This window comes from Pelobates fuscus, chromosome 6 (assembly GCF_036172605.1).
Source record: "Pelobates fuscus isolate aPelFus1 chromosome 6, aPelFus1.pri, whole genome shotgun sequence".
Classification (NCBI taxonomy): domain Eukaryota; kingdom Metazoa; phylum Chordata; class Amphibia; order Anura; family Pelobatidae; genus Pelobates; species Pelobates fuscus.
In genome coordinates this window covers 231,474,928-231,500,791 of record NC_086322.1, presented here as the reverse complement: position 1 = coordinate 231,500,791, position 25,864 = coordinate 231,474,928, and the positions used below count along the sequence as shown (strand labels likewise).

The 25,864-nt window shown below is 43.0% G+C and overlaps 1 protein-coding gene across 11 annotated transcripts in view; it reads right to left on the bottom strand.

Annotated features, from left to right (window-relative positions):
- Positions 1-25,864, bottom strand: part of SRCIN1 (SRC kinase signaling inhibitor 1) — a 506,902-nt gene that overhangs the window by 66,170 nt on the left and 414,868 nt on the right. For 7 of the 11 annotated variants that reach the window (XM_063458818.1, XM_063458825.1, XM_063458827.1 and 4 more), the window contains 7 exons: positions 21,583-21,778; positions 17,877-18,075; positions 16,931-17,093; positions 5,608-6,440; positions 3,502-3,594; positions 3,317-3,360; positions 2,618-2,793 (listed from right to left, as the gene is read on the bottom strand). In XM_063458818.1, the coding sequence (XP_063314888.1) occupies positions 2,618-2,793; positions 3,317-3,360; positions 3,502-3,594; positions 5,608-6,440; positions 16,931-17,093; positions 17,877-18,075; positions 21,583-21,778 (1,704 nt within the window). The remainder of the gene's footprint in view (positions 1-2,617; positions 2,794-3,316; positions 3,361-3,501; positions 3,595-5,607; positions 6,441-16,930; positions 17,094-17,876; positions 18,076-21,582; positions 21,779-25,864) is intronic. The other 4 variants (XM_063458822.1, XM_063458829.1, XM_063458823.1 and 1 more) reach the window with 1 other exon arrangement.

The window sequence follows — 25,864 nt, the reverse complement described above, 5'->3', positions numbered from 1 at the left end:
TGAGTATCAATAGTATCAGCTCTTCCATACGCCAATGCAACCTCACACTATCAAACTCTCCCCCCAACCCCCCCCCCCCATTTTAATTTGGGGGTCCGAGAAAATGATAATTGGCAATTGATAAGCTCTCTTTTATAAGATGGGTGCTCTAAAATACCCAAAACCCCACCTTCTCTTTTGCAAATTCAGGCAAAGGTATTGTAATGTGTAATATTACTCATGTGCAATGATTACACCCCTTGAATGATACCTGCGCTCTCTTGGCATTTGGCTCCAGAGGCAGCTCTCTAATTAGGCGGTTTAGGCGGCCGCCTAAGACCTCGCGCTGGCTGGGGCCTCGCGGCCGCCTAAACCACCTGTGGGCATAGTGTGTCAGGTCCTCGGTCACTGGGGGGTGATGGACCTGACACCAGGAGAGGGCCCGGTGGCTTGCCTGGTATGCCGCCGGGTGCGACGCCCCTCCTGGCTGCCCGGCCAGCCACCGCAGACACCGGTCTGCAGCTCCGCAGTGAGCAGAGCTGCAGATCATGTGTCTCGCGAAAACCGGCCAATCAGAGCGTTGCCGCGGGTTACCACGGCAACGCTCTGAAATCTTGCGAGATTACGCGGTCTGCAGCTCTGCGGACCACCAGGGAGCCCACTGGACCACCAGGGAAATTAAGGTAGGCTCTCCCTCACCATCACCCCCCACCACACTCAGCCTCACCCCCCCTTCACCCTCACAATCACCATCACCACCCTTAGCCTCACTCCCCTCAGCATCACCCCTCTTCACTCTCAGCCTCACCCCCCACCACCAACCCGCACTACCCTCAGCCTCACCATCCCCCATCACCCCCCACTTCCCTCAGCCTCACCATCCCCCATCACCCCCCACTTCCCTCAGCCTCACCATCCCCCATCACCCCACTACCCTCAGCCTCACCTCCCACTACCCTCAGCCTCACCATCACCCCCCACCACCCTCAGCCTCACCCCCCCACCACCCTCAGCCTCACCACCCCCCACCACCCTCAGCATCACCACCCCCACCACCCTCAGCCTCACCACTCCCACCACACTCAGCCTCACCACCCCCACCACCCTCAGCTTCACCCCCCACTACCCTCAGCTTCACCCCCCCACCACCCTCAGCATCACCACCCTCCACCACCCTCAGCATCACCACCCTCCACCACCCTCAGCTTCACCCCCCCACCACCCTCAGCCTCACCACCCCCCACCACCCTCAGCCTCACCACCCCCCACCACCCTCAGCCTCACCACCCTTAGCTTCACCACCCCCCACCACCCTCTGCTTCACCCCCCCACCACCCCCAGCTTCACCCCCCACTACCCTCAGCATCACCACCCCCCACCACCCTCAGCATCACCACCCTCCACCACCCTCAGCATCACCACCCTCCACCACCCCCGCCACCCTCAGCCTCACCACCCCCCGCCACCCTCAGCCTCACCACCCCCGCCACCCTCAGCCTCACCACCCTCAGCTTCACCACCCCCACCACCCTCAGCATCACCCCCCACCACCCTCAGCATCACCCCCCACTACCCTCAGCTTCACCCCCCCACCACCCTCAGCATCACCCCCCACAGCATCACCACCTCCCACCACCCTCAGCCTCACCACCCTCAGCCTCACCACCCTCAGCCTCACCACCCCCACCACCCTCAGCATCACTCCCCCCACCACCCTCAGCATTACCTCCCTCACCACCCTCAGCATTACCTCATCACCCCCCTGCTCCCTCTCACCATCACCCCCCGCTCCCTCTCACCATCACCCCCCGCTCCCCCTCACCATCACCCCCCGCTCCCCCTCACCATCACCCCCCGCTCCCCCTCACCATCACCCCCCTCTCCCTCTCACCATCACCCCCCTCTCCCTCTCACCATCACCCCCCTCTCCCTCTCACCATCACCCCCCTCTCCCTCTCACCATCACCCCCCTCTCCCTCTCACCATCACCCCCCTCTCCCTCTCACCATCACCCCCCTCTCCCTCTCACCATCACCCCCCTCTGCCACTCACCATCACCCCCCTCTTCCACTCACCATCACACCCCCTCTCCCTCTCACCATCACACCCCCTCTCCCTCTCACCATCACACCCCCTCTCCCTCTCACCATCACACCCCCTCTCCCTCTCACCATCACCCTCCCTCTCACCATCACCCTCCCCTCTCACCATCACCCTCCCCTCTCACCATCACCCTCCCCTCTCACCATCACCCTCCCCTCTCACCATCACCCTCCCCTCTCACCATCACCCTCCCCTCTCACCATCACCCTCCCCTCTCACCATCACCCTCCCCTCTCACCATCACCCTCCCCTCTCACCATCACCCCCACACCATCACTCCCTCTCACCATCACCCGCCTCTCCCTCTCACCATCAGACATAGGGTCTCAGACAAAAACGCAAACATGCTCACAGAGACATACATTCACACACACAAGGATACACTCTTTCTCAGACACACTCTCAGGCACATACACAGGTAGACAGTGCATCAATGTGTATATGTGACACTTTTTTGTTAGTGGGGCCTCATGTTTGCGTTTCGCCTAAGGCCTCAAAGTCTAGAGCAGCCTCTGTTTGGCTCTAATACAGGTACCTGTAGCTTCTTCAGCTGCTGTAGCTGGTTCCTCAGCTCACTGGCATTGTGCTGAATGTCATGTAGTTGAAGCTGCATGTGCAGGCGATTGATGGCCTTGCTTTGGTCTGCAGGGGTGACAGTAGACCCTGGTGTAGAAGTTGACTGGGGAGTCCCAGCACTATGGTGACTAGAGGCTGAAAAAGAGGTAAGGAAACTGTAGAAACCAGCTGTTTATATATAATAGTGGAATGAATACATGGGATTTTACGTAATAAGTTACATGTTAGATAGATTACATTAGCAACTCCCAAGAAATTGCAATATGTGCTTGTATAGAGGAGGTTAAATATATATAACTCCTCATAACGTTTTACAACAAAAACGTTGCCCATGCAAGGAGTTTCAATGAGGACTCTGGAATTCTGTTTCGTGACTTTTCCTGTTCTTATTATGTTTGCTATCCACTTAATCGGTCTGTATTCTAGTCCTGTGCTTTATATTAAACACTTATGTTCTGAAAAATAAAGCGGCCCTCCCAAGAATCCAAGGGATCCTTTGGATGAAGTTGGCTTTAAAATGAAAAACTACTATGTTCGCAACGTTACTTTATTGAAGAGAATATGAAATTCCAGTACGTGAACCAACAAGAAGGTCCATCCTTTGGAGTACCCTGATAAATGTCCTTAAAATAAATTAAGTAATGTCCATTATACTTACTTGTTGAGCACACTGTTCCTCCATTAGCAGGTTCAGCCTTTTCACTGCAAACCAGAAAATATATTTGAAAGAAAAAAAACGTTAGTAATTAGCAAATATTCTGACAGAAAATACTGCAGCATATGATGGGGAAATATGTTGCAATGCACCATCATAAATTGGTTAATGTATTCATTCTCTGATACCTGACATTATCACTGTCAGACCCTCTCATCAGCGCAGTCTGGACCAGTCCCGTCAAGCTCGCAATCTGTTTTTCCATTGCTTCCATACGTTCTCTGTCAGAAGAGACATAGGGGTTCAGTTGGTAATTAAAAGACATATTTCTACCTTTTCCATCAGCGGTTAACCTGGGGGGTAGTTAAAGGGGGCTTTTGCTTACTGGGGGTACCTGGACAGAGATAGCAAGTGCAGTCTCTGGCTTGAGTCAGTAATTGTCACAATCAATACAATTGTTATGCATAGAATTCTATATAGAATACAGATTTGTTTCCTGTTCACAACTTATGGTTTTGTATATCTGCTTCAACTTCAGATGCCCAGATCACACATGAAAGAATCCCTAAGCAGACCTTTTAATCTAATTAAGAAATAATATCCCTATGAATAATACAAAACCAGAAAAACACTCTAGTGATAAACAGCTAATTATTGGCCAGTTAGCTTGGTGTTATGCAAATGTAGTTAATGCAATAAAGAGTTAGAACTATTAAAGAAAAATAAAAAAACAACATCCTGATGGCTCATGTTATAACAGGGAAAAATAAACATATAATTAAAAATAAACACAACATAGAAAAGTTGTAAATAACCTTGGAAATTACCTTCTACAAAACATAATGCAACTCATATATAAAATGATTGATATGGTTTTGTAAAAATGGGAAATTTGAGGACGAGTACAACTGCAAGTATGGAATATAACTGAATAATCCATGGATTGTTATTTAACATAATCGAAGGAAGTTTGTCTATGTGCCTTATTCTTAATTAAAGCGACCAATTTGTCTCCTTTGAGTGCTCTGGGTGCAGTGTGTCTGTCCCCTTAGCCCTGCAATGTTAAACTCTGAAGTTTAAGTCTTTAAGTCAATTCTGGAAGTTTGATTCAGTGCTCACCTATGAGGAAGGCCTAATGTGCGTGCGGTGCTAACCAGACATGCGCATTAGGTTCCCCACATTGCCGACAGCAAAGGAGCTGGAGGCAGAGCCAGCACTGAGGGACCCTGCTGCTGGAAAGATGTAAGTGTTTAAATGTTTTTTAACCCTTTAACACGAGGAGGGGGTGAGGGATGGAGGGAGGGGATGGTGAGGAGGGGCAGACAATAACTTTATAGCAAAGGGACAATATACCGTTAGGAATAGTGTTGCTTTAAAATAAACTATTTACTTTTTGCCCAGAATCAATATCATTGTACCCACTAATTTGGTATTTTGGTTAATTAGTCTCTCTTCTACCCTTACTGGTGGCTGGCCATAGTCCCCAAACTCTTCCCACTTTCTAGCATGGCAACTGGAAATCTAGGTAGGGAAATGGAACACAATAACAGAAAAACCAAGCCCATTGTTTCAATGCTACAGACCAGTAGTAAAAACTATAAGCTGTCCATTAAATCCAAGACCGTTGTCAAGTATGTGGTTCTTGGGGGCGGGGCCTGACCGCTGAGCCAGATGGACGTGGGGCACCTCGGCTCCGCTATGAAAATAGCAAAATCAGGCAAAACTTACATTTCTTCCCCGAAAAAAAATGATCAACATCCACACGAAGGCAAAGGGGACACAGGCAAATACCCTGGAGGTCAATATCAGCCCCAGTCCTGCCGACTGAGATTGAGGCCTGTCGTGAGGCTCTGGCGGGAGAGGAGGCCGATCTCCCGTGCTCCTACTGAGGGCCCCGTTCTCCCACCCTGTGGGACGGGGGGACGTTATCCCGGACCCCACCGGAGAGGCAGTGACCGCTTCTATCATCTGAGCGGCGACACGATCACACAAGAACCGCGTGGCAAAATCCAAGATGGCCGCCGCGCCCATTGAGTCTGAGCTGGCTAATCACTCCTAATAGTGCTGCTGGAGATGTAGTTTCACCTTTGGCAGCACTGGCCTTTATCTCAGTATGAGCAGAGTTTCATAAACAAACCCTGTACATACACAGTCCAAGGACTAAGACTACTTAAAAGTGGGCATGTAACCCTTTAACATTCACAAATTGTTTTTCCTTTCATTTAATATATTAAAATATTACATATTATATAAATTGAAAATTTCATATTATCAAAAGCTTATGAATTGCTCACCTGGTTTCCACATCTTTGGCGGGAACTGGAGAGCTGAATCCAGACATAGGACGATCTACAGGTCCTGGGAATATATCGTTGTTGCCCGAAGACGAACTAGGGTTCCTTTGTTTGCCAACTGGACTTTCCATAAATACAGATGAAGAAGAGTCTTTGCGAAAAGTCTGGCGCACAGGAGAGGAACGGTTCGAAGGTCCTGAGTAAGGGCTGTGAGGGCCCTGGCCTTGCTGGACATCCACAAGCCTCCCATCTGACACTTTCTGTGGGGAAGATGGTGGAATTCGAAAACCAAGTCCAGGACCATATGTATCCCCATATATTTGAGAGTTGGGTTTGTACATCCCATCTTCTAGTTCAGTCTGTAGAGCAGCTGCTGAGTAAGTGCTTAATGAGCGAACTGACCCACGCTTATACAGTCCTCCTGGGTATGAGAAAGGGTCCCCCAATCCAGCCAATGACTGAGTGGAGGTGATACTGAGTCTGCCCTCATGCACCATGCCATATGGGTCTGAATACAATCCTTCATTCTTTACTAGCACTACATTCTTGTTGGAGAGATCTTCGTCAGGCTTGACATCCCTTCTCTCCAAAATGGCGCTAGGACTAGGAGACACACCTTGAGCTGGGGGCAAGCCTGACATTCGGTCACCATGATGCACAGGGCTTCCTGCGAAAGAGGGTGGACGTCCCCCACTATAAGACATCCGTGAGCGTGCTGGTGAAGAGGACTGTAGAACAGGTGGAGGGGAACCAGAGGCTAAGTGGGAGGCAGAAGACATGCTGTTCAGTCGTCGTGTTGGGGAAGAATCTCTGGAACTGTAAATCATCTCTCGCTGTGAAAGTATAGATGTAGAAAATTATCAGGAGACATAAAGGCCTCATAAATAGAACATAACGTTGCAGAGCAAGTTCTCACAAGTTAGTGGCGCTTTGATTTAGAGGCAAATCTTAGTAAGGATCAAGTCTAAAATAAACACTGCTCTTGGGCTGCAAAAGTAAACTAGGATTTTAATCGGTTTTACCTGTAACCGTGTAGACACATAACCATATTGTGAGATTATATAGTGTACATATAATCTGTAACTGTATACACATGCATACATACACACACTAAGTGGTGATACTAAATAAACAGTGGTTTATATGGCTGCAACTCAATCTGTAAAACATGCAGTCATGGTTAAGACTTTTTCTAAAACATTAGAATGGGGATACTAGATGATCTAAGCAACTATGACTGCTGGTGTCAGGGATATGGAATTCAAAACAGCTGACCTCCTTACTGTAGCATTTAAAAAAATTGTGGAACGCCCCCCCAAAAACATCCAGTGAGTAGCAGTCCTGTGAGTGAATAGAAACTTTGGAAACAACCAAAGACAACCAACTATTCAAAGCAGTGCATAAAGGGTGTCTGAATACACAATGCATCAAACTTTGAAGAGCATGAGCTACAACTATATGACTGTGTTCATTCTACTCAGTGAAGAACAAGATGATGACTCTTCAGTAGACACGTAATGACGAAAACTTGGTAATTGTCTGACTGATCTTGATTTGAGGGAGACATACACATGGAAGGTCAGAATTTAGCACTGACTGTATAAACCAGCTGTGGATAAATGTACTAGAATGTTTTGGCTGGGATAGGGATGATCCACATTTAAGGGATGCACAGTTGAATAGATCTTGGAAAAAAGAAAGAAAGGGTCTTGATTGTGTGGAAGGCAGACTCTGCTCACTTTCTTAAGATGCCTTGTGCCATTTTTTTTTAAATTCTTTATCTTTGTAGTATGTAGGTTAACAGACATGCATGGAAAAACATTTCACAAGAAGGCATATGACAAGGCACAAATACAACAGGTGTATGAAATGTCAAGAGTTGCACTATTTTTTGATATACATACATATATATATATATATATATATATATACACACACACACACACGATACAAGATATAGAGGGAGCTAGGTCAACATAGTGCTCAATAAGTAGTTACTGCTTTTATATGGTAAGAACAGAAATGTCAGCAATGCCTTGTGCTATCTTTATAGGCTGCTCAATGATTAACTGATCGGGAATATGTCTGGTGGTAAATATAATACCCCTTAATACCATCTGAGCATACTTTTAATGAGACTGTTCAACTAGACATGCTGCTAGGGTAATCAATTTATGCCTACTGGGTATCTGTTTTCGACTTTAATTCTTCCTGAAAAACAAGTCCTCGAAAAACATTCATAGTTTAAAACAGGTTCCATGAAAACAGTGGCCTGTGTCATTCCCAGGTTCTCTATCTAGTATATATACACAAAGAAAAAAAAAAAAAAAAAAAAAATCTCCAACCAGATATACAGCAACACACATACAATGTATTTTCAAAACAGACACACACACATATACAGAGTCACAAATATATTCTTCTGTGCACACAATCAACATTTCACTTTTACACAATAACATTCTTAGCACTTCATAATTCACATGCAATGCCATGGTGTACACATAGCATCAGCACAAAGTACACACACACACAAACATCTACACAATTAATTCATCAAATATAGTGGTCACGTTTACAAAATAAGATGCAGAGGGCAGTCTAGCTTGCAGTTCCAAAGATGGATTACTGAATATAATTACTGGCCTTGTTACCACCTTCTAGCTCTCTCAACTATTATGAGGATGTACAGCAAGCATGTCAAACTCGCGGCCTGCGAGCCTAATGCAGTGCACAATGGACATCTTTGCGGCCCGGCGAGCCGCGAGTGCATGCTTAGTGTTATAGAAGAGTAGGCACCTGCTTTCCCAACATCCCTACTCTGCTAAAACATCCTCAGCCGGTGAGGAGGGCCAGCAAGGGAGCTCAGTGTTCCTGCTCCTCACTGCTCCCTCGCACACACCGTCTGTAGTAAATCCGGGCGCCAGAATATGACGTCATATTTCGGCACCCGGCATCACTAAACCGCGCAAGGGAGCAGATAGACAATCACCACTGAACCCCAGGGAGAAGCCCCACATCGGCTCCCAAAGGTATGGAGCAATAAAGAAAATGATGTGTGTGCAAGAATGTGTAAGTGTGTGTGTGTGTGTGTGTGTGTGTGTCAGTGAGTATGTGCGTGTCTGTCTGTCAGTGAGTGTGTGTCAGTCAGTGTTGCATTGGCTGCGACTGGACAGTGGAGTCCCTGGAGGTGCATGGAAGCACGCAACTTTTCAAAATAAGCCTACGTATTTATGAAACTTTAAGGTGTTTATTTTATTTATGGCTCACATAAACTTAAATCATGTTTATGTAGCCCATGCTAGACTTTGAGTTTGAAATGAGGCTATTTTTACCAAACTTGCTCAAACCATGAGTTGCAGTTTGCCAACAGTCCACCAGTCACTACTTTACGAGGTCAGTTCTACTTGGGTAGAGTTTAGACATGGATCTGTATCAAATTATACATGCATTCTGAGAAATCACTTGGCATAAAACATTCACGCATTTACGAGTGTCACAGCACAGCCTGAGCCCTGCAGACAGCAAGGCGTGGCCACTCCTTTAAGAGACCTGGCTGGGTCACAGCTCCAGCATCCCAGTCAGGTTCTCTGCTGTGATATCCACCAGGGGGCTTCAGTATCTGTCTGCATTATTCTTCTTCCTGACCCCTTGCCTGGATTAAGCAGTACTGACCCACCTGTAGCCCTTTTCCAATTAGGGTCAGCTGCATCTAATTAGCAGGCTGTCAAAGTCAGCCATGCCTGAAACCTAGCATCTAGTCATTTTGCCGGTTTGGTGTTTTCTGCCGGATCTCTGCTTTGCTACTGACTGATTTCCTGACCTCTGCCTGCTTTACCGACTTTGTTACTCCGCTGCCAGCCCTGACTTCTGCTTCTCGTCTGACCCTGCCGTTGGATTTCCCCTAAATCTGTACTGCGCTTCTGGTTTTTGCCTCCTTCCTGTGCCATCTCCTGCAACTGGGATCCAACTCCTGGTAAACTGTTGCATAAGTCCCCTGGTGACTGTTACACCGAGCATGTGCCATTCTGTCATATTATTCCAAGGAAATATTGATTTATTATTTTATATTTAGGGAAACAAACATTGATAGTAATATACAAATGTTCTTAAAATTTGCACATGTATGTTTCTATTTTGCTTAATAAATATCCATACAAATGCAGCGTCGACCTCTCTCTACATACTTAAGAGTTTCACACCTATATTTTGCAATAGTGTTTTTCATTTTACAATTTTGGAGTTTTGTGCTACATGTAAAGTGAGCATGTCATCGATTAAAGAAAGTTCACGTTTTGATTGCTATAAGTGTAATCTATGAAATTGCCATACATGTACATTAAAGGGTATACTTACAAGGAGATCGCTCCTGGAGAGTTCCTTCACACACATGATGCTCTAATTGGAGCAGAGGGGTTCTATGTGAAACCTCCCCACCCGAAATGGTGCAAATTGCATTCCACAATTTTAAGTGTCATGACAATAGATATTATTGTGATTTGGAGATCAAGATAGTATGGTATGTGCAACCACTTCAAGCATTGTTATAAGATGTTTATACAACTGTGCCAATGAAATCACAGTAAAGCACAGGAAGTAAAGTACAAAAACACTACTTTTCAACATAATTTGCTAGCATTATGGCAATAGCAATTTATAGATTAACTGTGATGTTCTTTAAAGTAACACTGAGCCAGGTTAGGCATGTCAGATGAACTTTAAGCCTGTGTGGGGTAAAACCCCATTCCCAGTAAAGTGAACATACCCTGAGGAAGATGGAAGGTCTCTGGTAAAAGTTCATTCGACAGCTGGATTACAGTTTAATTTTATCCCATCAAGAATGCAACACAATTAATTTTATTTTGGGGTTATTGCATACAAAAACCTATATAATCTATAACAAAACGAACAAAAGGCATAGATGACTTTAGGATACCAATACAGGTTATAGGAGGGCCAAAAGAGGGCTGCTGATATAATCAATATTGAATAAAGTTCATCAAACAATAAGGAGTTTTCAACCCTTGTTTTTTTTTTTTGCCTCTTACAGTAAAAAAAAGTTAAAAAAGGAAAGTGAAGGTGGTGGAACAATAACTGGTTATGGGGAGACAATCTATTAGTCATTCCTATAGACTAAACTCGATTGAGCAGGGTCCTCTTCAACCTATCGTTCCTGTAAGTTTTCTTGTAATCGGCCTATTTATAGTTAAATCCCCGCCCCCCCTCTCATAATATTGTACAGCGCTACGGAATATGTTGGCGCTATATAAATGGCAGTAAAAATAATAATAATTTAAAGCTTTGAGAAGTTACCAATTGTTACAGCATGGGGAATATCACATAACCAAAAGCCAGAAAAGTGTTAGAAGGACAGTGAGGAAAAATTCAATCATGGGTACCATATTCTGTTATCATGAAGTCTCTCAGTAATTTTCTCCACATCTCACGTCCCTCCATATTTTTGTAATATTTAATCATGAGTATGCGGTACAAAGCATCCCTTTTAAGGTTGACACCAACTTGCTTCCTATTCAAAAGTGTGACAAGAGGGTCAGGCCTAAAATTCAGGTCTTCCTAACAGAGTAAAAACCTTAGACCAGAACTGTGCTCCTCGTGGAGTCAAAAGTATCACCTCAGTGTTTATCAGAAAGCTCCCACGCCAACTGAATCTGATAACATGTTTTCTATGGCTTTGTGAGTCAAGTAGCATAATATTTATCCCAGAAATAGCATGTGAGAAATTCATTAAAAAAATAAAAATAAATAAAAGTGTTGCTTCCTATTGGGACAAGAATGCTCACTGAAATCCAAAGCAATGAAATCACCTCTCTGTGGACAAACCTACCCACATACGTAATCCCACAATTCAACAACAATCCATACTCCTCATTAATGTGTCCACAGCATTTGTGGAATATTGGCTTCCCTATCACCTATAAGCATGAACAGTACTTTATGTAGATCGACATTTCAACCCATTCTGGTCTTTTTCAAGATCAGATCTGGAAAAATACCCAAATGGGTCAAAACATTGATCTACATAAATTTTGTTGAGCATATGCAATGTATTTTAATATTATGATTTTTCCATTTTCTTTATTAGATGTTTTTCACGTATTTTCTCTTATGGGGATGACAGAGGGAGGAGGTGCGGGCAGACAGGAAAATGAAAAAACACAAGTGTAGGCGCTCTCTAGAATGTATGGGTGAACGGCAGCAGTAAACCAGCAGGACTTCCCAATACCTGCTATAAACCAGAAAGTGCAAGAACAAAGTGGTAAACCGCGCCGTCTTGTGGCGCGGTTTACCACTTTGTTTTTGGACAGGAAAATGAGCCTCACCACACTAATTATTATAGACTGTAACGGGGCAAGTTGGGAACACGTAAGACCACCAAGGGAGGATAGCAGCATGGACCAGCACCTTAGCCACGTCTAGGGTTAAATAGGGCCGAAGGTGCGCTGTTTTTGAGATGGAAGTGGCAAGATTTGGTGATCAACTGGACATGAGGGGTGAAGGAGAGGTTGGAGTCAAAGAACCCCCAGGTAGCGAGCCTGTGAGGTAAAGCTGGTGGTAGTGCCATTGAAGTGGACACCTACAGTCAGGGAAGTAGCCCCAATTGAGGGAGAAAAGACAAGAAGTTCTGTTTTGGACAGGTTAAGTTTAAGAAAGTGAGCAGCCATTTAGTTAGATATAGCAGAGAGGCAGTCAGACACATGAGTCAAGAGAGGGATAGTGAGAGATCAGGAGAGGACAGATAGATATGCACGTCATCCGTATATAAAAAAAAAAAGGATATTGGAAGCCAAAGGAGCTGATGAGTTTACCAAGAGAGGCTGTGTAGATCAAGGACAGTAGGAGACCAAGGACAGAACCTTGGGAACTCCAACAGAGGGGGGTTGGGGAGAAGAGGCAGAGCCTGAGAAAGAGACACTGAAAGAGTGCTGGGAGAGGCAGAATAGCACCAGGAGAGAGCAGTATCCTGTAGACTACAGAGGATCAGAAAAATTTGTTGATGTCAAAAACAGCAGAATGATCAAGGAGAATTAGGACAGAATTTTGCAGCAATTAAATCATTGGTCAGACATCTTGATAGAGTGACAAGCACGAAATCCAGATATTATATTCATTATTTACTTGTGCAATCTGATTTCTTGTTATAGATGATACACACACATATCTATCTAGAGAGAGCAAAAAACGCAAAATATTCTAGGTGGGCATATGCAAATTAGTTCGAAAAAGAATCACCAGTTTGCCTCATTATTTCATTTATTTGCATCTCTTCCTGAGTTGTGTTTCAACGCGGTTGTATACAGCAAACACAACTCCAAGAAAATCCATGTTTAAAATTGAATAATGGGTCAAAAATGTGATTCTTTGTTAAAATATTTTGCATATGCCCACCCAGAATCCCTTGCAGTAGTAACTTCACTGCAAATTTGAGATTTCTGTGAGAAAAGCAAGTCTAATGGCTTGACTGGTGTGGAGATCTGTATATATGTGTAACCAGGAAACATTTTAACACTAACCTCAATATAAAGGTATTTAGAACCCATTTACAAATATACCCTGATATGTGGATGTTCTTATACCTCTGCTGTTACTTACCACTCTGTACGTGGAATCTGTCGCAAATAGGCTTGCACATATCCCCTAACCAAGATCCTATACAAGAAAATGTACAGCTCCTGCATTTTTATCTGCAAACATTTCATGACATCTCTGCTCATAAATATCACTCTGCATACACAACATACAATACCTTTGCAAACTGATGATTCAAACTGGCTATAAATCACGACTCAGATCCTTCAAGTAACAATAAAGAAGAAATGAATGTATGCAGCTGTTATAACAACTTATCTTGCATTTACACGGTTTCTTATTTACCTCCTGAAGCAAAGCAATTTATCAGCATTGCTTTTGCAATTAGCATACTAATTACCCATTCAGAGTGCTGACACACCATTCCACTCCTCTCACAGGCAGACTGTTCCCTGTCATGCACAATGATTACTGCTGTGTTTCATGAGAAAAGGATCTATCTATGTAGATTCCTATTTCAATATTACGTAGCTGAGATACAGGAAATAATGTTTATAGCAAATTTCTGTATTTCATTCTAGAATATTTGCCTGTATGGACTGAGAGCTATATATATATATATATATATATATATATATATATACATACATACACACACACAGTAAATACCTGACCCTTGCTCTGTGGACTCAGCCATCTTTAAGTGATCTTGAGCCAGAAACACTACTTTTCAGACTGAAGACCATGCACAATCTACGGCTACAGCTAGTTCAGAGCATATTTGGGAGATGTCTGGCACATATACGTGATGTCAGTCAGAAGCCTGAGATAATGTGTCATTTATAACTGAATTATTATTGTGGTCTACAAACAAAATTCAACCAAGTCAGATCATGAATATCACCAGTTTGCAGATCAAAATTGCTTATTTCTATGGACATATGGTCATACTTTCAGTTGTAGATTATAACAACTCAGGCAATTCATCTCAGTCCATACAGGCAAATATTCTGGACAAACACATCCTCCTCAATATAACAAACAGAAAATGTAATGCATATAATGTAGTATTTTAAATAACAAAAATGATCATATCAGTGGTGCTTTAACTTTAACTCCTTTTTGTGGTTCTTATGTTAACAAGAACCACAAGGAGTGCACTTGACAAGTTCCTACTTCATAGCAATAATGAGCTCACTCTTTATTCTTTGTTAATATGGCAAGGTAAACCATAACCTGGTGTGGCTTTTCTGAACAGCAAAAATACTAGAAGATTACTTGATCCAAATAACAGGCCTATGGACATCTGTGTGTCCTATGTTTAACATTCATATCGCCCCTCATCAAGAGTAAGCAGAAGGATTCAATCAGATATATACAGAGGATGAAACAGAAGAATTGTTATATCCAGAATTAGATGCACACCCAGAGATTGACAGAGATGCTTGCGAAAGATCTGAGTGGTGAAGAGAAATGTGTAGCGTGACATCAGATGCCTGTACGGTCACACAGAGACAGAAGGGAAGCCACCAGGTTGTAAGCTATACCACGATATCATGTTGGGACCTTCTTAAACCTCTCTCTCTCTCGGACATTGGGGATCCTTGATTCTCCCTGGGCGAGACAGTTCCGACTGTCACTTTAGCCACTTGGATCTTGTGAGTAGTTTCCATTTGGTTTGGTTTTATCTATGTGCTTTGAAATGAATGTGTTGCACAATGAATGCTTTAGAGTTAATTTGTAGAAATAGTTTGAAGGAAATTCAAGCCTTCAGTACCTAAGTATTATATTTATGTTTTTTTTCAGCACTTCTATGGATATCTATGTCAGTTCCTGGACATTTATGTTGTTGATGAAATATCTAGAGAGCACGGAATAAAATATGCTCCATGGCATGAAGTCAATATAGATGATCAAGGCAAGTAAGAACTTCAGAGCAGTGTGTAAGCGTAATGCTCACAAATGTATATATATAAAGATGGATTGCAGAGCACATCTGTAAAAGTGATGCTAGCTCCATTGAACCCAGGGGAATGTTACTGCAGGCTGTACTAGCTCTTTACTTTTGACCCCTACAACTCAAGCATAACCCCTAAGAGCGTTGGGGACTGTAATCTAATTTAACCAAAGTCAAAAGCTGTACTGCTAGGCAGACATTGATCACAAATTGTACCTAAAACTCTGTAAGATAGAATTTAAACATAACCATCATTTTCAGTGTGTTGCTGACAGAATCCCAGAGGCTTTTAGGGAAACAACCTAAATTGGAGAGAATTACAAATATTCTTTTATTGCTGAATAGCAGCAGCAAATTGCCAAAACAGATAGAGGGAAATGGGGAGAGAGTTGTGCTTTTAATAAATACATGATACATTAATGGAGTGTTATTATATTCTATTTATATCAATGCTTCATTCTCTTTTGGATAGGAACAGAATAAAACATTTAAATAAGAAAGCAGAAATAGAAAATCCTGAATATTAAAAATGTTTATCACATATTGTCTGCGTCTACTTCTACAACGAAGGTGAATGGGCATATTATCTTCTGCCACCTCGCCATGGAACATTTGTATATCTTCTTTATCCGTATTATCACTGTTGATAATAAATGCTATAGAATTGTATAAACACACATTTCCACATTACCGCAAGACTTAATGTAGAAAGTCTCCAATCATGGATAATTATGGATTTGCTAAAGATACAAATAATATTCTACTTTAAATACTTAATCTCCAAATCTGGTTTAATGGCGTGCACCCTCTGAAAAAAAGCATAAATTTTCAGCAGAGAACAACCAAAGTCTGTTCCATATGCACCAAATTAAAAATAATAATAATAATAATAAAAATAAATATATATATTTATATTATGTCAGATTGTTTCTTGAGAACTTGTGAAATTGATTAAAAGGGAGTCATTAACTAAAATTAGTAGCATTTATTTCCCGAGTTTTCCTCGGTAACCAAGAGTAGTCAAGTCTAAAGATAATTGCTCTTCAGGATTATACAGGATAAAAAAATCCCCATGCCTGATCAAAGGAATACATTAGCTTAATATATTGCAAAGTGTATTCACTGTACCAAGATATTCAAACATATGATTAAGGTGCTTGTAAGAGAACAGTGGTCAGTTCAATTTGTCAGTAAAAGAACAAAGAATTTTATCTGGTTTCCTGATCCCAACACAGCTTGGTAATCTAGTAGGCTCAGCTCTAGCACAAAAACAGTGACCTTGCATCTCTCCAAGATCCTCAGAATTACTACTAAATAGCAACATACAGGCTATTCTTCTGGAACCTCATACGTGACTTCAAATAGGTTCAAAATTATAGATTTATCAAGCGTAGAATAAGATTAGCCCCATAAGGGACATCAATTTGAACAATTTGCAGCAGCTATTTTGGGACATTTTGGTGGTCAAAGATTAATATGTGATGTTTGTCATGCCTGCACCACAACAAATAAAAGGGAATCAAAATCAGGTTATAAACCTAAGCTGTATTACTTGGGCATATTCCATAGCAACATAACGGCAACAAACGATAATCTCTATTTATTCACATGCATGCAGGCTCTTCTAATTTCACAAATATGCACTAGCAGCCTCTCAAAAGACAACTCCATACACGCAATGACACATTTAAAAATTATACAAAGACACCTCACAATAACGCATAAAGTCACTCTGTAACATCACACAGAGACAGCAAGCAACATCACACAAAGACACACATAAAGGCTTCTGGGCTGGGAGCAATTGCTGCCACCTACTTCCAGCCCCCAGCCCAGACCCAGCCAAAGCCGGTGACAGCAGTCTGACCAGGGTTCTTTTCCGCTTACTCTCACGTCCCCGTTGGTGATGTGAGGAGCAGGAAATGAGGAATAAATGGGCTCCTTCCGGTAGATCTTTATAATACTTCGGTCCTGGATGTCTCTGGGAAGAGATTTAAAAACAATAGAAAATACATTAATAATAAAACAATTCAAATACCTAAAGGAATGTTTGGGGAGTAAACAGGAGTAAAGGATGGGGAATATTCATTCTACAGTGAAACAGTAATATCACATTTATAGAAATACAGAAGAAAGAAAGAGAGAGGAGGAAAAAAAGCACAGAGTTGGTCAGTATTCGCTCAGGCTTTTATTAAACACAATATTTCATCTGCCCTAAATGAGGATAAGAAATTAAACATATTTGGTGGGTGCGTCTACAATTGTTACATAAATTATAAACTCTAGACTGGCATCCTAGTTCTAAGAATAATTCAAATTTTGGTTTCTAGGAGTACTACATATTTTTCAGTAATTTTATGTTTTGTACATGAACATATAGGTTCATACCTAGAGAGAATGTGTTTTGGAACATAAACGGTTTTACACACATATAGTCCTTCCATTATTAGAGTTTAAATAGAATGGACTGCATCCATTACAGTTATTCTTGAGTTAATGTACCCAATGTCCAATTACCCATCATCTATACCTCTTTAGGTTGGCATGAATTTCGTTTTGTCCATTGTTGTATTATTACAGTAGAAATCTGAGCTGACATGTCTTTGTCATGTATCCCTAGCTAACTGCTTTGCTTTTTATTCTTTATCTCAGCCTCTCTGTGAGCATTATCCTTGGTGCAGTGATCATGCCACTCTTGGGGAACCAGTCTGCCTGTTGGGGTTTAAATATTCCCTGACTGTGGTGACCCTTGCACAATGGATACCTGACATCCTCCAGTTCATAGAAGACATTGCGAGATTCATCCTTGATCAGGATTGCCGTGTTGTGGGATTTCAACATTCCCATAGTAAGTTTCTGCTGGAACATGTGCACAATGAGTGCATGAAGTGTGTCCATGCTGGTTATCTCATGGGTAATGTGCACACGTCTTGTTTCATCTCCATACTGCAGAAACAAGACACCTGGAGACAAAGAGCATTGCTATTACTATAAATCATTACAAAGAAGTTACCACTATCTTATTCAAGGTGATGTAAAACTCTAGATTTTAGATTTTAATGCTTGGTTTAACCAACAAGCCACCCCTCAACTCTATGTTTCCTTAGACACATACCTGGCATTAACCCCTTAAGGACCAAACTTCTGGAATAAAAGGGAATCATGGCATGTCACACATGTCATGTGTCCTTAAGGGGTTAAGCAGGGCACATTGTACCAGCCATGTGTAATGTAAAGGAGTCCTGTAAAGAGCATTAACCCAAACGCAACGATAAACGTGTTTGTGGAATGTGTAATGTACATTCCACATAAAACTCAACATTCTCCTACATGAGATTAATAATACAAACCCCCCCCCCCAAAAAAAAATAGAAAGAAACTATACATTGTTTTAAACTAACAGAGTTATTTAATTAAGTGAGAATTCAAACTAAATTTCATATATCTGTTTTACATTCAATACCTAAGGGTCCCATCTATTAGCCTGGGCTACAATTAGTGGCCCCAGACTGACAGATGAGCTGTGCACAGCACTCAACCTGACTGCTGCATAGAGCACTTAGAATGTATTTGTCCTCTGCAATCACTAGCCACAGTGAGTTAAAGTTAGACCTCCAGGGCAAGAAAAGACCCTAGTAAAGTATCCCTGCATGCCTCCCTACCATTTTTGCAGGCTGCCCAGCACCAACCACTGTGTGACGGACAGGAACAACAAGCAGGGGCTGCAGCATGAGAGGGACCTCTCCACATCAGCAGAAGACGGAATTCCTCTGAGGTAGGTTAGTGTTAAGCATAAGGTTGGTATCAGGGTTAGAGGTCAGATTAGGGGTAAGGCTAGGTTTATAAACAGCGACAATGTTTGACACTGCACAGTATGGCGACACAGAGCTTGTCATTTTACCAAATCGCATCCCAAGTAAGTGAAGAAGCATGTCAAAGTTAGGGCATGTCTGTTATTTGACGCTACAGTCTTGGTCAAGGTAGACTTGTGTTGTAATTGTATTTGAGAACAGTAGCAGAATATAAATATGTAACCATTATAGTAGTTTGACACACATGGTCTGTGAAATTCACTATGAAAATAAAAACGCATATGAAACACGCAAAAAGATAAATATAACCTTCAGATTTGACCAAGGTTAAAGATAACATGGTTAGATGAAAAATGTCAAAATGTTAATTAAATATCCTGAAAGATCTACTTTCTACAAATATATTTCATATTTCTAAGTAGCATTTTTCGATTCTGTGACTATTATTAAAGTAGTAAACTCAGCACGTCAAATTTTGCAAAGGTTTAGCTTTAGTAGAACATTCTAGCGACAGGGATACAAACATGTATTTGTAACGCAATAGTGTTCTCTAGGGATGCACCGAAATCGAAAATTCAGGATGCCCTTGGCCTAAACCAAAAATTACTGTATTTTTCGCTCCATAAGACGCACTTTTTTCCCTGTGCGTCTTATGGAGCGAATGTGAAGCTTTACTTACCTGTCTTGTAGCGTGGGCCGGCAGAACAGCGCGCACTGCGGTACTGGAACTTCAATTTCAGGTTCCGGTTTCGGGCGAGACTGAAAGGAAGTGCGCACTCAGTGTGCACACTTCCTTTCAGTCCTGCCGGAAACCGGAACCTGAAATTGAAGTTCCTGTACCGCGGTGCACGCTGTTAAGCCGGCCCACGCTACAAGACAGGTAAGTAATTATGGGGGGAGAGAACACTATGGGAGAGGGGGGAAAACACTATGGTAGGGGGAGAGAACACTATGGTAGGGGGAGAGAACACTATGGTAGGGGGAGAGAACACTATGGTAGGGGGAGAGAACACTATGGGAGGGGGAGAGAACACTATGGGAGGGGGAGAGAACACTATGGGTGGGGGGAGAACACTATGGGTGGGGGGAGAACACTATGGGTGGGGGGAGAACACTATGGGTGGGGGGAGAACACTATGGGTGGGGGGAGAACACTATGGGTGGGGGGAGAACACTATGGGTGGGGGGAGAACACTATGGGTGGGGGGAGAACACTATGGGTGGGGGGAGAACACTATGGGTGGTGGGTGGGGGGAGAACACTATGGGAGGGGGGACAATATGGGAGAGAGGAGAGAACACTATGGGAGGGGGGGGAGAACACTATGGGAGGGGGGGGGAGAACACTATGGTGGGGGGGGGGAGAACACTATGGGACAGGGGAGAAAAAAAAATATTCTGAACAAACTGTTCCATAGTAAGAAACATTATGGGACAGTTTGTTCAGAATATTTTTTTACTGGGTTTCCTCCTCTAAAAACTAGGTGCGTCTTATGGTGTGGTGTGTCTTATGGAGCGAAAAATACGGTACTTTTTTCCCCAAATGATTTTCAAATAGTTTTTTCTATAATTTTATTAATATTAGACTTTTTAATGAATTTAATGAATCCAATATGAAAAACTACAAGCAATGTTTCTCTCCCCCCCTTCTTCCACTAGTACATCCACTCTCTCACTTTCCCCCTTCTTCCATGTCTCTCACTTTCCGGGTTTCCTTTCTTTTTCCATCTCTCACTACCCCCCTCTTCCATGTCTCTCTTCCCCCCCTTCTTCCATCTTTTACCTCCCCCTTCTTCCACTCGCTTCTTCTTGCATCTAAGTGGCACCTGTCTCCCTCACAGAGCCAACACCAGCTCTGCACTCACACGGAGAGCCCCCTTCCCTGCTGTTATCCCTATCATGGCGAGGACGGGTGGCTCATTGAGGCGTGCTTTGCATGTTTCAAAGTGAGCACCGGGTAGTCAAATTAAACCCGGTGCTCCATGGTAGAGCGCGAAGGGGATGCGCTCTCTGCCGATTTAGTGCATGAGGTTCTCTTATGGAGCTGCGTGTTACCTTGTTGTGAGCTTGCCACGAACGATCACTTCAGAAGCAAAGGGGGGTAAGATCGCAGCGCAAGAAGGAGCACTCAGTGCTGCACAGAAATAAAACACATCACCGAGCCTTAACAGTTAGCTGCAATGAGGGCGGTCGGCGCCCCCCTTCTCCCACAATCACCTTACGCCTTGGCGCAGTGCACCCTGTGCACCCACCCAGGATCAGGCCTGGTATCATTATAAGCAGATTTTACCTTTTTTCGGCCGAAATGGGATAGGCCCATTTTTGGCCAAAAATTCAGTGCATCCCTAGTGTTCTCCTCACCATTTAAAACCCTAATTCACTTGTAATATTTGTTTTAAAACTTTGACAATTAATTTAAATCCTAGACATATTTTAACAATTAGGACTTATTAGCGAATCTATTTTCTGTTTTTTTTCTTTAGTAACACTTTTTGTGCAGAAATTATTAAATACAAAACTAAAAACTAAATATTTTTTCCTATTTAATATTAACATATGACAAAAGTGCCAAAAAGGCCTTTGTCACAAACGCATTGCATCTCAAAAGACTCTTGGTCCATAAGGCGTGAATGAAGAAAGTAGATAACTGTAAACAGACCTGGTGAACGCAGTTTGGTTTGGCTTGTGGAGCGAGAGAGGGGGAGACTCTGCCTGAATCGATTCATCCTGTTGAAACCCAACGGTAGCTCGGCTTCCGACATGGTCTCCAAAGATTCAGCAGAAGCAAAAGACAACTTGGCTGCTTGATCAGCAAGGCCAGGCTGAGAGGTCTGTGGGTGCCTTGTACTTCTTGTCTGAAAACCAAAAGAGATAAAGTGTAATATATTTACCAGGGGTAAGAGGTTTTGTGTTCATTCATCCAATGACCTATAAGTAAAAGTCAGCTGTTTAGCTACTAGTCCCATCCTTATGCCATTAAGATTTATGTAGCAATGACTGGTTCTGGCACTGGCAGATTATACATTATAAATCCAAGCTAACGATGGTACACAGAGGGTATATACTGGAGGATTATCTGTAACTGACAAAAGATACCAAACAGAAATTAATTATGGAATTTTAAGGTATCTAAAATATGCAATTTAAAATGCTTCCATGATGTTTTTGTTAAAAACAAACAGAAACTAAGACCATAAGCAAGATCTTCAGCTCTCCATGATATAGAAAGTAGCAGCACACAAAGACTCTGCAAAGCTAAAGCATCCTAAAGACAATGGGCATTTAATGAAAATGTTTTATATTTTATTACTATTCAGAATAAATGTTTCAGTGTATTATAGCCTCTGTGTGTATAAATTCACAGGGCATACATATAATTGATGCCTTCAATACCCAAAGAGAGTATAAACGCTTTTAATTTCATCTATTTTGCAGAATTAAATCTAGTCCATAAAGATTTGTTCGCTTTTATTTATATTCTAGGAGTGATTAACAGCCTGTAGAGCAATACATTTCTCAGCCAAAAGCTACTAGTCATTGATATAATGCTTGCATACGTGCTGAAAACTTCTTCCAAACAGTACACAAAGTTTTAATGGATATATCATTCCTACAGTCAAGTAAAAGGTAGGAATGAATAGACTATCAATTTTTGAAATACTAAAGCAATGTTTACAAAGACTGCTAGCAGCACTTTTAAATACCATTGACACTATAGTCACTAAAACAAATTTAGCTAAATGAAGCAGTGTTTGTGTATAGATTGTGCAGCTGAAGTCTCACTGCTCAATTCTATGCCGTTTAGAAGCTAAATAACTTTTGTTTCTGTCCTTGTACCCCTAGCCAACCCTCTCCTGGTTGTGACTCACACAGCCTGCATCAAAGAGATAAGACATTCTAAATTAAACCGGCTGTGTAATAAAGGAAGTGTAAACATTAGATCTCACATTACAGTAAGTGTGCAGGAAGGCTGCGCGCGTTACTTGCAGGGAGGTGTGACTAGGGCTGCATAAGAAAAGTGATTAAACTCTTTAATGGCATAGAACTGAGCGGCGAGCTTGAAGGGCATGATATATACACATAAACTGCTTCATTAAACTTAAGTTGTTTTGGTGACTATAGTGTCCCATTAACTCTATTTACTTTATGTGGACAATGTGCTCAAATGCCGACAATCCTTTTACATTCTGCAGCCATCTTTAGAAGCAGGACTGCTGGTAAATTGCTACATTTCACATGATCTTAGCACAACACATTATTTGTTATTTTGTACACCCCCATGGCTTTCAAGCAGGCAACAGGTCATGTTACCTTTTGCTCAGTGGAGCTAATCTCAAGAGGGAGCAATTACCCAGAGCACCTGCCTTGCAAATACTTAAAGGACCACTATAAGCATACAGAACACTTCAGCTCAATGAAGTGGTCTGGGTGCCAGGACTATCTAGGGTTAACCCTGCAGCTGTAAACATATCAGTTTCTCTACACTAGGGTTAATCCAGCCTCTAGTGGCTGTCTCACTGACAGCCGCTAGAGGCACTTCCGCGCTTCTCACTGTGATTTTCATTGAGAATGCTTTCCTATGGACTGACTGAATGCGCGCGCGGCTCTTGCCGGGCATGCGCATTTGGCGGATGATGTTGGAAGAGGGAGGAGAGTCCCCAGCGCCAGGGAGCCCGGCACTGGAGAAAGGACCTGTTAACACTATAGTGCCAGGAAAACGAGTTTGTTTTCCTGGCACTATAATGGTCCTTTAATTGAACTGCTTTTGAAAGTCTGTGATTGGACAGCCCCAGAAAGTCTGGGCAGGGTTTGAAGGCCACCGACTGGAAAAATGCAGATTTTGCAAGAGGATTTAAGACATAAATCCAATTTAAAAAATGCACAATTAAATACATGCATGTCGTCATTTGTGGTATATCTACTAAACAGTGATTTTTATTTGTTTTTGGGCAGTGAAGTGTTCCTTTAAAGCACTGTACCATCAATTTGCTTTAGCACTGCTAGTGATGTCTTTAGGGTCCTTGCAAATACCTATAAGTATAGTATTTATCTATTATGTCACATGAAAAATTGCATTACTGCTTTTAAACTAACATTTCAGACCCTGCATGAAATATTGCAATATAATGGACACTGTGTGCAGTCTAAAATATTTTATAAAGGATGGACGAATAATTAAAAAATAAAAACTGTGTTACATAATGTGAACTTTAAAGTTTGTCTGCAAAGCCATCCATACACAAAATTTCTCTGTGACATGATTATATACAAACTATACATTGCTTGCTTCAAATATATGTTATGCGAATATATTTTCAATCAAAAAGTGCTCTGTAGTGAAGGGGTTGAATATATTTTAGTGAATCAACTGGTTTGGATCAGGGCCGGACTGGGGATACAAAGCAGCCCTGGAAAAAAATGTTATGCCAGCCCCATAAGTCACTGCGCAATATATTGTCGCATGTAATATGTAAGGCTATGTCTTACCACCCCAGATGACAGATGATTGAGTAATATATATATATATATATTTATATATATATTGCTTTTTCTAATATAAAATATTGGTCCTTTCAGAGTAAAATGTTTAATTATACAGTAAGCATACTCACATGCAGACACTGACATCTCAATGACACACACAAGCTCATTGATACACACCTTCATAGACAAAGAATCTCACTGATATACATCAGCTCACTGACATAAAAACACAAGCTTGGGGGGCGGAGCCAACAGCTGAGCTGAGTGGTCGCATGGCGGACGAGCTCCGGGCCAAAAATCCTGTAATAAGCCTGAAGCCTGCCAAGACCCATAGCAAGTGGCCCCAAAAGCTAGTGCACTGACCCTGGCGACGGGGGGACCACAAACACAGCAAAACGCCAGCAAGGTCTAAGCCTGTACTGACCGCCACGACCTGGGGATAGATCTGCGGCCTGCACGAGGCCTACCTGAACGACAGGGGGGAGACGGCCGCTCCCTCTGCCGATCGCAGCACCAAGGACCGGAGGTCTCCCCAGTACACTCTATCCCCCCCCCCTGCCGGTGAGGGATATCCCGGCATAGAGTGTGACACAGGAGGGAAGCCCCAACAGAGGCCTACCTGCCGCGAAAAACGAGGACGACCCAACATGGCAGATGAAGCATGGGACCCTGCACCTCTGCCCCCTCTGGCGGAGCGGCTAGACCGCCTGTTCGACGCCTTCTGGGCCAGGCTAACAGTGCTTGATACCCCCAGCACTCACGGGTCAGCCGACAAAGCTACTCCAAACCGGGGCTGCCCAAATGACCGAAGACGGCAACAGAAGCGACCCTTACGGGCCTCCGGAGTGGAGGGGCGGCGGATAAAACGCAAGCAGCGGGTGAAACGGATGACCGCATGCAACCCCTCAGCCCAACACACTACTCCTCCCAGGCCCCTGCACGGGCACCCTCCTCCATACTCTGCCCCACAACGAGCACAGTCGAGACCACATCTGCCCACAAGGAACCAGGGGACAAGCTTGAAACTCACGAGGCTGACGCCTGTGCCCATATGCCGGACCTGGGGCCCGACGCACCAATTTACACCTCGGCAGGGCACCCAGCTGAATCACCTCCCGAGCAAAATGCCCATGTCTCACAGCCTCACATCTCTGCAGTCATCCTACCTCATCAGTGCCGGATGGAATCGCTGGGATATGGAGGCTCAGCTGGCTGTGCCGCGGCGAATCCTGAAGTCGGGAGTGGGTTGAATGCATATCAGAGACTGCCCGAGGTTACCCCGCAACCACATGCTGACACTTGAACTTTATTTTATGTTATATGCCTTCTGTTTTAAGTTTCTAACATCACATGGTCCACACTCCAACGCTGTCTGATACTCCACTCTTGTCTTACCCACACACCTCACACATCAGACACACTCTATTAGTCTCTCACTCACTCTACTTTAACCCACG